This window comes from Chanos chanos, chromosome 4 (assembly GCF_902362185.1).
Source record: "Chanos chanos chromosome 4, fChaCha1.1, whole genome shotgun sequence".
In the NCBI taxonomy this organism is placed as follows: Eukaryota; Metazoa; Chordata; class Actinopteri; order Gonorynchiformes; family Chanidae; genus Chanos; species Chanos chanos.
This window is the reverse complement of record NC_044498.1, coordinates 26,937,153-26,952,373: the sequence shown is the minus strand read 5'-3', so window position 1 is coordinate 26,952,373 and position 15,221 is coordinate 26,937,153. Positions and strand designations below refer to the sequence as shown.

General features: G+C 42.5%; 1 protein-coding gene across 2 annotated transcripts in view; it reads left to right on the top strand.

The window, feature by feature from the left end:
* Positions 1-2,884: 2,884 nt before the first annotated feature.
* The window catches only part of nkain2 (sodium/potassium transporting ATPase interacting 2), a 109,238-nt gene continuing 96,901 nt past the window's right edge, over positions 2,885-15,221 (top strand). For both annotated transcript variants that reach the window (XM_030771911.1, XM_030771910.1), the window contains exon 1: positions 2,885-2,938. In XM_030771911.1, coding sequence (XP_030627771.1) covers positions 2,885-2,938 — 54 coding nt within the window. The remainder of the gene's footprint in view (positions 2,939-15,221) is intronic.

Genomic DNA, 15,221 nt, shown 5'->3' with positions numbered 1-15,221 from the left:
TCCACACACTAGTATACAGTATGGTACACAATTATGACAACTTTCGTGTAGTGTACTACACGTTTGCTATCGGTTGGGCTATCTGTTCTGTTAAAATCGAACAACACACGACAACCACAAATATGTATCAAAAGTAGCCCTATAAGAAAGCGTATGAAGATTTATTGCACCAAAATATGCAGCTGATACATTTATATTCGGAACTGCACCTGCAGTTGTAGTTGAAGCTGGTTCGGTCGCTGTCCGCCATGTTTTTAAAATTTTTTGACAGTTGGAAATCACCGCGTTGCTTCATGGGATGCAGTAGTCGGCGAAGTGAGCTCGGGATGTATACTAGAAATTTTCGCCAATGTAGTACATCATCCGGGTAACTGTCGTATACTGCAAAATTTTTATTTTTCACGTACGGCATACTACATACTACTTTTACGTCATAATTAGTATGCGAGTAGTATGTAGTATGCCATTTCGGACACAGCCTAATTGTAGACGTGGGATGTACATTACATGTCTATACGAACAGAATTATTGTCGTGAATTAGTAGTTTGGTAGTGTGTCTAGCGATTAAGTATCGTGTTGCTTCTATATTTTAATTAATTGATTTTCCCACTTTGATTTTGCAATGCAACGCTGTATTGTCGACAGAATTTGACGTATTTCCTGTGAAAATGGCTAACCGGATGTACCCGTTCCAGATTTCATGCCGTTCCATATTTCATATGACACCGGCACATACCATCTTTTAGAATCACCCAATACATAACACACACTTTACTCAAAAGAATACAAAAATATGACCTAAACCTGCTTGGACATTGGGTTAAAATTTGCCCTAGTCAAACAAAAAACTGAAACAGGTGACCAAAAGAAGTGTTTAGTAAGAAAATATTTTATCTTTTAATGTATGTTTTAGCAGTACAACAAAATTGATCACTTATATTTGTTTAAATAAGCTTTAACATATTAGGAAATTATTTAATCAAAGTGCACTTCAGTAGAGTACACTAAAGCACAGACTAAATGTGCTTAAATTACCATTGTAACAAAGTTCCTTTCTTTAAAAGATCACCTCAGTATGTCAAAAATAAAGTCACTGAAATGCATTCCAGAACAGTGTGCTAAAGTAATACTTGAAATGTAGTAATTTAAAACATACTTTCTGAAAACACATTAAAGAATACTTAAAGTGCATGTAATTAAAATACATTAAATTAGAAACATACTTTTATTGCTCTTTGGATACTTCTGACACCCTGCTAACATATTTAAGTATACTTCTTTTTCACAAGGGTGTAATCACGGTGTGTGTGTGTGTGTGTGTGTGTGTGAGAGAGAGAGAGAGAGAGAGAGAGAGAGAGAGAGGGGGGAGGGGGGTGATATTACATGGGAAATTCAGCTCCAGAAATGAAGAGCGAGGTAGTCAGACGCTGACTGCAAATAAGACTCCTGTCTATTGTGGTCTATTACTGGCTAAATGTTCACCACAGCTTACACTGACAGTAATTGTAGATTGTCAGTATCGACAGTGGACTGACTAAACGATTATGAAACGTTTTGTTATATAACTGCTTTTCTAAGTTTTTTTTTTTTTTTTTTTAAAGGAACATGACATTATGATGAAAACACTGCTCCTAAAAGGTCTTCATATCCTCATTTTCACGCCTGGCCATGATCGAAATGTTCATTCGTTCAATATTGTGTCTCGTCCCTAAACCTCACGCACACTGCGAAACAGAGCAAAACGCCAATGCATTCAGAGACGAGCGGGTCCTCAGCTGCGCTCTCTGTATCGCATCAGTCCTGAGCCCAGCGTGAGAAAAGAACCTACCCGCTTCCCCGGCCGCCTCTGACACTGCGTGCAGTTCACCCAATCTGGAGCGTCAGATGGTATAGCTGTCGACCGGGCAAGATGCACCTCGTCTTTTGCCCTGTTTTCGTAAAGCTGTGTCGTCACGGAGTGCAAAGGAGACTATCTGGTATATAGTTAAGGGGCTTTTTCGGGCGGCACTTAGTGAATAAGGAGTCGGCGACTGAGGATGCCCAAAGCACAAGAGACACATTTTAGCTGTATTGATCCCGGATGGTAACTGGAATATTTGTTTCTACTGAGATATCCGGAGCATATTCCTGCCTTTGACAAAGCAAAGATATAGCTGCTTTGCAAAAGAGTTCGCCTCGTCCAGTGGTCTTTAAGTGGTAACAATTGCTGTTTTGAAATGTGTTAATTCAGTTTCACATTGCGACCCGGAGAGCCGATCCTTGGAGGGAGGAGCAATGCGTGCAGCCCTATAGCTGTAAACAACACTGGGTCGCTTTGTCTCAAAAACGAACTGTGCTTAATGAAATTGACATCGGTCGTGTTTGAATTAGGTGGTGTAAATAAGTGTGGTGTTTAGCGTGGTCTATTTTATCCTTCGTTATTTACGGCGGCGGTTATTGACGTTATCTCGAACAGGTGAATATCTCATTGTTTTGAGCTCTATTTGTCATGACAGAATTAATTCTTTGACCGCCTGTCTGGGAAAAGAGAGGAGCGCGTTTTCCAACCTTGAAATAACGGACTTTCAAGCTCTGGACCTATCGACCACCCGCTACGTTCTGTCGTTGTTCAAGGAAAGGGGACCATAGTTTATTTAATTGTCCTGACAAACATCCATTCGGATATTGCAGTCCTCAAGGTGGAAATCTTGCTGTACGGACATGGCAGTAACAATACAGGTTTAACTGTCGGTTATTGTCTGGAAATTGAGCAGGTTGCCTTTTTTGCGCACGTCGCCTCGCAGTGGTCTCGTGAAGCCACCCTGGTCAACAGCCGGAAAGATTTGGACATTTTGGAGTTACAGCGACCCACGTGGAACGAGGGACCAGACTAGGCATATCACCATGGGCTGTTGCAGTGGCCGATGTACGCTGGCCTTTATATGTGGCATACAACTGGTAAGTTTTATCTACCGTACTGCAGCACTGACTAGTTATACGTATAGGTGTAATGTGCTAGCTAAAACAGATGTCATTAATTGAAGTCGTCAGTTCTGGGTAAGTTGGCCAGTCACTAAATTTTAAGTGCTTTGGATATATTATTATCGGTCAGTCGAGTATAACACAGCACGAACAGAAATCTTGTTCCAAACTTGAGGAGAGTGCTTGTTAACACAAAGGGTATGTATCCAGTTATATCCACGTCTAGATAGCAAGAGCTTTCACCAACATATTGCTGTCATGGTTAAACAGGGGTGTATTGATATGTCAGTGGCATCTGAACACTGTATCCAGTAGAATATATTACTTTACAGTGAAAAAGATAGCAAACGGTATTTCGGAACACTTTAAAATGCGTCCCGCGCCGACAGGTCCATCCCATAGCGTATAGCCAATCATTGCATATCTTCATTTCAGTTTTGGCTTTGACTTGAAAACGGTTAAGTGGCGTAGGCTGCTTAAGTACAGTCTGTAGAATCTCGTTGCCCTCTACTGAGCAGATACCGGTTAAGCGAAACTATTCTAAATTACCACGAAGATTAGAAGAGGTTCGTTCTGGCTGCCCTGTCTGTGATGTACTGGCAGTTAGAAGCAAATATACAAAAAGATGGAACTTAAATCATTTTACATGCATGCAAATAAACAAAGAAAGCTCTCGTGTCATAAACCCCTAATATCGAGTAGAATAAACGGTCCAAGACATTACCTCATGTATGTATGCATGTGTGTGTGTGTTTGTATGAATCTGATTAATCTATGTATGTAGCCTATGTATGTATGTGTGTGTGTTCTGGTGCTTATGAATTACATCAAAATGTGATACTGCACAAAGGGTTTTGTAGCCTAACTTTCAAACATGTTTATAATATAATAAATCATAATGATAAATAACAATAAAACACAGCAGTCATGTTTAATGCAACCGTATTTATTACTGCTGCCTGTCTTGGCAAAATGTTATTCTAAATTTGATTCTAATTCCTAAATGTTATAAGTAAATGTGATTTTAATCTAACTGTAATCACCAAAGAATCTCCATTACCCACAGACTGCTGTGCATATCTTTACTGTGATGTCCAACAATGTTACAGGTGACAACCTATTACAGAACAGTTAGTTTAAAATAGTGGTACAATGGTACTTTGACTCCAGCTGTTAGTCCACTACACCTACAGATACCTAACATTGATTTCTCCTCTTATATAAGTGTCTACTGGTTAATTATAGACTTGATAATTGTTTAGTTTTGTGATGAAGCATTTTGTTTTGGTGAGCTATAGGACAGCCATCATATTTCAACATAGTGAACGTCAGCATAACATCCATCTTTAGCCTTTGAATTGAATCCAACTTTTTTTTTTTTTTTTAAATAAATCTAGTTTCTGCCAGTGTAGAGGCGACAAACATCTGTTCCATCATGTGTAAGGGACCTAGTGTAAGAGTACTATTTGTCATTTCATAACCAAATTCCTACACTCTATCAGTAATGATTCAGTTTTTCTATAAAAATGGATGGTGGGCAGTAACAGTCTCGACACCAGCTGGAGTCAAAGATGAATCATGCTTGCGTGATAGGTCACATGACATCGGTCAAGTCCCACTCAGTTAGCCCTAAAGCTAACGCAAATGGCAATTCTGTGTGCTAAAATATTACACAGGCCAGTGTGCTGAGGAGTCAGTCTTAGTGGGAGGTTTAGCCCCCTGGAGTCTTTTAATTAGAGCTTGCTGAGGCTTCATGGCTGGGAGCCTGGGTCTTTGAGCATGCTCAGTGACTCAGTGGCCTCTGCATATCACTGTGTGATGTCATGGTGAATATTCACTGTTTGTCTCTTCTTTAAGATGAATAGTTGTGATGTGTCACTTGCAGCCTGGTTTACTTGCAGTGCTGGGTCCTTATGTTTGTGGATAATTCAGGTTTGGAAGGCCCTTGTGTAAGACGTAGTCCTTTTTCCTCCTTTGTGTGTGTGACAGAGGATGATATTGGAAAGCTCACATTTCTGCCCTATGCAGGCGTGGCTACACAGGCGCACCATCTGACAACCTTCCATGTCTCACCTTCAATACCATCACCAGTGGACACACAAAAACATGCACGTGCGTGCACACGCAAAGCTCATCCAGTGTTAAGAGGAACTGTTCTTTTCCAGTACAGCCTTACCACAGCACAGCCTTACCCCAACACAGACTTACCCCAACACAGATTTACCACAGTACAGACTTACTACAGCGCAGACTTACGACTTACCCCAACACAGACTTACCCGAACACGGAATTACCCGAACACAGTCTTACTACAGCACAGACTTACCCCAACACAGATTTAGTACAGCACAGACTTACCCCAACACAGACTTACTACAGCGCAGACTTACCCCAACACAGACTTACTACAGCATAGACTTACTCCAACACAGACTTACTACAGCGCAGACTTACCCCAGCACAGACTTACCCCAACACAGACTTACTACAGCGCAGACTTACCCCAACACAGACTTACTACAGCATAGACTTACTCCAACACAGACTTACTACAGCGCAGACTTACCCCAACACAGACTTACCCCAACACAGACTTACTACAGCGCAGACTTACCCCAACACAGACTTACTACAGCGCAGACTTACCCCAACACAGATTTAGTACAGCACAGACTTACCCCAACACAGTCTTACTACAGCACAGACTTACCCCAACACAGACTTACTACAGCGCCGACTTACCCCAACATGGACTTACTACAGCATAGACTTACCCCAACACAGACTTACCCCAACACAGACTTACTACAGCGCAGACTTACCCCAACACAGACTTACTACAGCACAGACTTACCCCAACACAGACTTACTACGGCACAGTCTCACTACAGCAAAGACTTACCCCAACACAGACTTACTACAGCGCAGACTTACCCCAACACAGACTTACCCCAACACAGACTTACTACAGCGCAGACTTACCCCAACACAGACCTACCCCAACACAGACTTACCCCAACACAGACTTACTACAGCATAGACTTACCCCAACACAGACTTACTACAGCGCAGACTTACCCCAACACAGACCTACCCCAACACAGACTTACCCCAACACAGACTTACTACAGCGCAGACTTACCCCAACACAGACTTACCCCAACACAGACTTACTACAGCGCAGACTTACCCCAACACAGACTTACCCCAACACAGACTTACTACAGCGCAGACTTACCCCAACACAGACTTACTACAGCGCAGACTTACCCCAACATAGACTTACTACGGCACAGTCTCACTACAGCACAGACTTACTACAGCATAGACTTACCCCAACACAGACTTACTACAGCGCAGACTTACCCCAACACAGACTTACTACAGCATAGACTTACCCCAACACAGACTTACTACAGCGCAGACTTACCCCAACACAGACTTACTACAGCGCAGACTTACCCCAACACAGACTTACCCCAACACAGACTTACTACAGCGCAGACTTACCCCAACACAGACTTACCCCAACACAGACTTACTACAGCGCAGACTTACCCCAACACAGACTTACTACAGCGCAGACTTACCCCAACACAGACTTACTACAGCGCAGACTTACCCCAACACAGACTTACTACGGCACAGTCTCACTACAGCACAGACTTACTACAGCATAGACTTACCCCAACACAGACTTACTACAGCATAGACTTACCCCAACACAGACTTACTGCAGCACAGACTTACCCCAACACAGACTTACTGCAGCACAGACTTACCCCAACACAGTCTTACTACAGCACAGACTTACCCCAACACAGTCTTACTGCAGCCTAGACTTAGCCCAACACAGTCTTACTACAGCACAGACTTACTGCAGCACAGTCTTACTAAAGCACAGTCTTGTTACAGCACAGACTTATCCCAACACAGTTTCACTACAGCACAGACTTACTGCAACACAGACTGATTACAGAACAGACTTACTACAGCACAGACTTAATACAGCACAGACTTACCACAGAACCGTGTTACCACATGACAGTCTTACCACAGGACGCTCCAAAGGTGCAAACATCAGAGAGGATTCTCTTTATTTCGGTGATGGAATGGATCCACACCCTGTAGAGGTCTGGCTGCTTGCTATAGCCTGACATCAGTGTGTGTTAAGGTTTTAAAGAGCAGTGTGTCATGGAAAGATTCCTGTGAATTTTGTGAAATGTACTCTCACAGTAGATCACACTGTGCATATGTCCACTGAATATTGCTAATGAGTTTCTTTCATCACGTATGTACTTTCATTTTCACTGAACCCATGGCTAAAGATGAAAACTGCAGGGACCTGGGGATGTTTCTTATCTTTTTATAGCTGGTTATTTATGAGTTATTCCACAGAAGTGTATCTAACTCCATAAACAAAATGTGATTACTAGGGATAAGGGGTCAACCAATGTATTTTTTTTTCAGGGCAAATACAGATACTGATTATTAGTAATCAAGGAGACTGATAACCCGATATTTGGAACCGATATATATTTGCAGTAAAAATGAAAATCTTGGTGTCAAAATTTAGAATAACTCCAACCCAAAACTTCATTGAAATGTCTTTAAGCATATGTTTAACTTAAAGAGAACTTTTCAACATTATCTTAAAACAAAAAGTGCATGGAGCTCCCAGCAGCATTTCTTATAAAGTTAACTGAAAATTTAAATAAACAAATAAATAAATAAACTGGACTGACTAAAGTTCGGGTGTGACGGGATGTTGTATTTGGGCTCTAGTGTCTAAACTAGTAGGCGAAATCCTTCGTTGTCGCCTACTGAGAATGGTCTCTTGTCTTTAGCGATAAACACTCCTATGGATCTGGTGATATCTTCTGCTGTTGCAACAGGGGTGCAAATTTTTTTTCAAGAACAGTTTGGCCTTTAAGCACTCTCTTTCTCACTGACTGGACTTTGTCGTGGTGGCGTTGTAGATTCTGCATCATATTTGTGGTATTAGCAGTAGTGTAGCTGATAGTTTTCTACGGTGTTTGCATACCATCTTCATTTTGTCAGTTAATTTGTCGCCATTCTCCTGTTGAATGATTGGAAGGCCACACTTATGATTTAAAGGAAGATGGCACATCCTCGATTTCAATCTTAGCTCTAGCCACACTTATTACGTTTCATGCTGACGCTGCTAGTATGCTACTGAAACCTCTTTTTTCTGTCTGTGACTGAAACATGTAAAATGTGAGGCCTCGTTTGCAATGCTGGAAGCACTGACGTATTACTTTGTGCACTGGTAACAGAAATCATGATACAGGTGACCAATTTCATTTTACATATTTATTTACTACAGCTGATAAATTGTAATGTAGTGCTTGTTATATTTGGTGTTAGTATGTATTTGTTTGTCTAAACATTTGAAATAAAATATATGTTAAGTGATTATAATACAAAAATATAAGTAGAGCTGATGACCAAAACCGTCCAACATATAGGCCTACGATGCGTACCGTCACATTTTTGCACCCCGAGGTATCATGCTACAATGAATCGTTACGTCCCTAGTGATTACCTTCCCATTGCTGGGGACAACAAAGTTGAATGTTTGTTATGAAATTATAGCACCATTGTGAATTTCTGTATTCTGTTCTGCAGATCTGATGGTTTTTTTATTGTACAATTTTGGTCTCATAAGTGAATTCAGCTGTAAGATTAGCAAATGCAGCTAAAAAACTACATATGAGTTCACGTCCGCAGAGAGCATTTGATTAAAAATTGGTCTTGGCCCATTGAGCTGAGGTATGAAGTTCTTTAAGAACTTTCCTCTCTCCATTCCGTCCAATGAAACCTTAGGTTAGCTCTCTCTCTCTCTCTCTCTCTCTCTCTCTCTCTCTCTCTTCCTCTCTCTCTCTCTCAGAGTGAGCCCTGCTTGTGAGATTCAGAGTATGCAGAAAGAAAAATTATCCAGTTTGGTTAAATGACCTCAGTGGTTGGATTTACTGTTCAAAGTCATGATACACTCAGAAATGGCTTTGGCCAGAAAGCTTTCAGGAATGTCAGCTCTCAGTGGGTTTTTAATTTTTTTTTTCTCAAAATCTGGCCTTGGTTCAACACTGACCTTGAAACCTGTCATTTAAAAAAATATAAGTAATGGAATCAAGTGGGTGACTAATGGCTTGGTTCAAACGTAAAATTATCCAGGAGGATAATGTGTAGTTTAAGTTCATAGAATTCAGTCAGCGTTACATGGCTCTCTAATAAGGGTTAGCTGAATTTAAACATGACATTATAATGCCACCCAGGATCCCCGCAAACCGTACAACCTCAGTGCCAAATCAAAAGCCGTGTGCCCAGCAGACCTTTTCTGCCAGGCCTGTGCTCACAGCACTGGTCCAAGTCCTCATTCGTGTATTGAAGAAAGGCAGAGTTTCAAAAAGGCTAAGATGAGTCGACTCGCAATCGTTAACTCAAGCTCTAACCATACCTAGACCTTTTATTTATCTGTAGTTCTGTGTCAGTAAGGAGAGGCACTTTGTGTGAATATTGTTCACCAGCCATGTAAATAGTTTAATTATTAGTTGTATAGTGTTGGCGGGTCAGGTCCTATCAGCCCCTCTGAGGAATCTGTAAACTTCCCATAATGCCCTGGGGCAGTGGTGTACCAGGGAGTAGGCTCTTTCATTTTCCCATGTTATTCTCATAAATTGCCTTCATAATTGCTTTACTCACAGCAGAGTCTGTGTTGGCAATGTTTGGATCATCTAAGAATACCATTTGCTGAGGGAAAAAATCTTAAACTGAAACAAATTGTTCTTTTTTTTGCAAGTAATTCTAAATCTATGCAAATTTTAAGAGCCTCTTGTAGTCTCTGACTGAATTCTCTCTGTGTGAGTAAGAAATAAGTTAATACAAAAGAGCAATATCCCAATAATGTGAAATTTCAAATCAGAGAAAGAGTTCGCAAATCAGATTTTGTTAGAAATTTAGGACAACAAAGCATCGCTTTCCATATTGTGATTAAACTGAGAAATTGCAGAGGCAAAGAATGACAGGCCACAAAGGGTTTCTCTGCTGGTCTCTCCCCTCTGCCATATCTCCATAATGCAGTGACACATTATGACTTAGTATGTACACTGCAAAATGATGGTTTCTGTGACATTGGCTAATAACCCTGTGTGGGTCTCTACATCTCTCCAGTTCTTCCCACATTACTCCACTCACAGTCAAATGTCAGAGAAGGTCTTTGAAGGCCCTTTTTTTGTACGACCCCTTTTGTTTCTTTATGTGCTAGTTCTGAATGGGTATAAATGTTACGCTTTACTCAGATCAGTGTCTGATTCAGATGCACGGATTGAACAGATGTTTTGCCAAACAAAAGCTTGGGTTTTTGAACAGAATTCTTCCCTGTCAGAAGGCATTCCTGTTCAGGAACGCTGCTGTCCCACGTCAGGGAATATGACCTGGGGTGCTCAGAAAAGTCAGATGGTCTCACAAGATGGCTGGCCAGATTTGGCCAAAATATTTACCTCTTATTCTCCTCAGATTTGCAACCTGATTAAACACAGCTGAGAAACTTTTATGTAAAAATTGTATTTCTTTCGTGAAACCCTTATTTCAAAGCTGAACTGAGTCAGATTTTGGTTGTGTTGTCATTGACAGAACCTTGTAGATCTGAACTGTATTTTAGTAAGACATGCTTGAGATTTATTTTCATAACAGGTTGGCTTCTGAATTTCAACTGCTCTTGAGTACTCAATCTGCTCAGTTAAATATTGATGAAACTGAAAAAGAACAACATACAGGCGTTGTTTTTAATCATCAAAACAGTTCATTGATTTGGTGATTAATTCATTTGACCTGTATTCAGTCTTGCAGTAACACGTATGGTGACTTTAGTGCTTTCACTCTTCTGTCACTTACCGTTGTGATGCCAAAGTGAATGAATGACCTTTTCCACACAGACTCTCTATTTAAAAATACATAAAGATTTCATGACTTCCATACATCATGTTTAGCTTAATAAGACTAAGACCTGAAGGAGTGTAACAGTGAGTGGAGGTTGGGGAGGATGTCTCTTTGTCTTGATTTGAACCCACATCACTTGGATAACCTGCATTTCTCTCATCTCTTTGGCACAGAGATTTATTTATATGTTTATTTATTTATTTTAATGTGAATGCGACACAGCTACTGTTTTACATTTGTTTGTTAGGTTATATTTCGATTCTATCCTGACTTTTGACAACATGTTTGTTTAAGCTATCTGGCTAACATAGGGTAAGATCTTTCTCTGTGACACAGTACCCTCTGCCGATCTACCCACCACTCATCGCTGAGTAAAGGTTATTTCATAGGTCAACGCTCAGCTGTTATCTCTTTAAACTTATCACAAAATAATATATGTTATTTTGCATGCAGACAAGTGCTAAAATTTATGCTGTGATAAAGATTTAGCTAGCACTGCATCTGGGAACGAAGCCATCTTTTCTCTTCTTTTCTTTTCTTTTTTGGCTGCATTTCAGCAGGCATTGTGAGAGCATCACGTCCACATGGCCGGCCCCAGAGTTTATGATCTAATAATAAACAGGTTCCCAGCACTGTTGTCTGGAAATATGAATAGTCATAGTGCCCAGATTTACCTGTTTGGGATAAATCACAGGGCTTCGTTTCCCTCTGACTGCTGCAGTAAAACGGTCCCGCTGGGATGGAAGCAAATGCACTTCCATGCTCCAGCTGAATGAAATGGAGCAGAAATGACAGTGAATTAAACCTGATCCCCATCTTTTTATTCTGGCTTAGTATCAGTGCGTGTGTGACCGACAGAGAGGGCATGCCAATGCACCAGCATAGGATAGTGTCTAGTGTGGCGTAGCGGTGTTGGGGTGTGTTTGGGTGTGAGGTGTAGTTGTGCTGGGGTGTGTTTAGGTGTGTGGCATTGTGGTGTGTTTAGGTGTGTGCTTTTATCTTGAAATGGGACCATGTCACTTTGGACTGAGACTGTATTCAGTGTCAGTGGAGCCATGACTGTTGAAGGCCCAGAAATGAGCTATTTTGTCTTAGATTGGCTAATATGCTGTCCCAAAATCAGGGAAAATGTCACGCTGGTGGTGTGGTGCAGGACCCAAGTGCAAAGACACGATGAAGGTGACAAAACGGAGGACTTTACTTAAAATTAAGATCAAAATACAAGTACAAACTGGAACGAACGAAAAAGGTGCAGCATAACAGTGTGCTCAAAACACAAACAACGATAGACAAGAGACAAGGGAAACACAAGGGCTTAAATACAGAGGGAAACTAAACAGGGCAAACATGATTGGTCCAAATTAACAAGGTTAATAAACGAGACAAACAGGAACAGGTGAGGGGCAGAGACAGACAGAACAGGAGCACAGAGACATATCAAACTAAAAGTCCAAAAGATAAGGTGCAGGCTGTGACAGAAAATATTATTAATATTAAATATTAATATCATTACAGATCATTTTTTCAGTCAGTATGTGAGTGCAGTGTGTTTGTGTTGGCATGCAGACTAAATTAGCCATTGGTAGCGCAGCAACCTGACTGTACTGGGCTGGTATAAGAGCAGTGCCCTGACTGTACTGGGCTGGTATAAGAGCAGTGCCCTGACTGTACTGGGCTGGTATAAGAGCAGTGCCCTGGCTGTACTGGGCTGGTATAAGAGCAGTGCCCTGGCTGTACTGAGCTGGTATAAGAGCAGTGCCCTGGCTGTACTGGGCTGATATAAGAGCAGTGCCCTGGCTGTACTGGGCTGGTATAAGAGCAGTGCCCTGGCTGTACTGGGCTGATATAAGAGCAGTGCCCTGGCTGTACTGGGCTGATATAAGAGCAGTGCCCTGGCTGTACTGGGCTGGTATAAGAGCAGTGCCCTGGCTGTACTGGGCTGGTATAAGAGCAGTGCCCTGGCTGTACTGGGCTGGTATAAGAGCAGTGCCCTGACTGTACTGGGCTGGTATAAGAGCAGTGCCCTGGCTGTACTGGGCTGGTATAAGAGCAGTGCCCTGACTGTACTGGGCTGGTATAAGAGCAGTACCCTGGCTGTACTGGGCTGGTATAAGAGCAGTGCCCTGGCTGTACTGGGCTGGTATAAGAGCAGTGCCCAGACTGTACTGGGCTGGTATAAGAGCAGTGCCCTGGCTGTACTGGGCTGGTATAAGAGCAGTGCCCTGACTGTACTGGGCTGGTATAAGAGCAGTGCCCTGGCTGTGCTGGGCTGGTATAAGAGCAGTGCCCTGGCTGTACTGGGCTGGTATAAGAGCAGTGCCCTGACTGTACTGGGCTGGTATAAGAGCAGTGCCCTGGCTGTACTGGGCTGGTATAAGAGCAGTGCCCTGGCTGTACTGGGCTGGTATAAGAGCAGTGCCCTGGCTGTACTGGGCTGGTATAAGAGCAGTGCCCTGACTGTACTGGGCTGGTATAAGAGAGCAGTGCCCTGGCTGTACTGGGCTGGTATAAGAGCAGTGCCCTGGCTGTACTGGGCTGGTATAAGAGCAGTGCCCTGGCTGTACTGGGCTGGTATAAGAGCAGTGCCCTGGCTGTACTGGGCTGGTATAAGAGCAGTGCCCTGACTGTACTGGGCTGGTATAAGAGCAGTGCCCTGGCTGTACTGGGCTGGTATAAGAGCAGTGCCCTGGCTGTACTGAGCTGGTATAAGAGCAGTGCCCTGGCTGTACTGGGCTGATATAAGAGCAGTGCCCTGGCTGTACTGGGCTGGTATAAGAGCAGTGCCCTGGCTGTACTGGGCTGGTATAAGAGCAGTGCCCTGGCTGTACTGGGCTGGTATAAGAGCAGTGCCCTGGCTGTACTGGGCTGGTATAAGAGAGCATTTCCGCTCAAATTGGAGCCTCATTTGTTTCAAATGTGGAGAAGACCGCAAGGGGAGACTCTCCACTTATAACTCTATCACTGCAGCGTTCTTTCTTTCTTTCCTGAGTGTTATTTTGTTGAACTTGACCACTCCAATGCATCATCCTATCTGAACAAGCTGCATGAACAGTAGTGCAGAGGGAGTGTGGTGGTCATGTTTTCAGAGTGCTACAGATTACTCACTGTGAGCTGCCTTTCCTGCCCTCATTCTGTGCCACTTCAGGATCGCCTATCGGGATCTTCCACTTGTTCCAGCTTCCACAGATAATAATTGTTGGGCAGTAAAATCATTTGAGAATGGTTGTTTGTGTAATTGCCGGGTTACAGAGTTAGTATTTTTCCGTGTTGTTTACACTGAATGGTAAATTCCAAAGCAGGTTTCATGAGTTCATGTTTGTATTCTCTGTAGTGTGTGTTTGTGTGTTTGTGTGTGTGTGTGTGTGTGTGCCAGTGTAACTGGACACTGATCTCTTGTCTGTTTCTGCTTGGTTTTAACATTGTGCATTGGAGTTAATGCCCTCAGCAGAAACCCAGAGCTACATGCGGTAACAGTAGCTGTAATCTGAGAATCTTATGAAAACTGATCAATGGACATCCACACAGACAACACTTCTGCAACCAGATACATTCAGTGTGTCAAACACACCATTATACACCCATAGTGAGAAACCCATTAATATAGAATGGACCCAAACAGTCACTCACAATACACACTGCAGAACAGCATGGGTCTATAGTGGTGGGTTTATAATAATGATAAAATGATTCACGGTTGTCTCACATACTAGTTAGGGTGTATACATCCTCCTGTATGTTGACTGCCCTGGTTACTGTTTTTTTCCACATGCGGTAATGTGATCAGAGCCCATGGTATCACTGCAGTGGTGAAGCCTGGGAAGGGCAGTGCTGGGGGTAACGTGCCCCCAGGTGGCAGGGTGTGTGAAAACTCTTCTGGTGTGTCACTGGTCACTGCTCCTGTGCTCTGACACAGGTCGATCAAATGAGTACTGCTTACATCAGCTCATCCTCCACAGGTAAGGCAGTTGAATGCCCTCCACCCCACGAAAGGTCAGCTCCTTTCTGTTCATCTTACCTTGACTCATATGTCTGCACGTGTGGGTGGGAAGAGATTTGTTTCGTCCAGTCAGATTTTCAAGCCAATCTTCCCATCTGATACAAACAGTGCTCTTCTTGAACAACATTGCTTGCACAGTTCTTTGCAATTACAGGTACAGTTATATCTCTACATGGTAATAAAAAGTTGACCTGGTGACCCAGCCAATTTATGCTGTGAACATCTGTGTAAATTCAGAATAATTTCTCCCCATTCAGGACACTTTTCCAAAGGGAGTGAATGGATCTCCATAGAAGCAATTT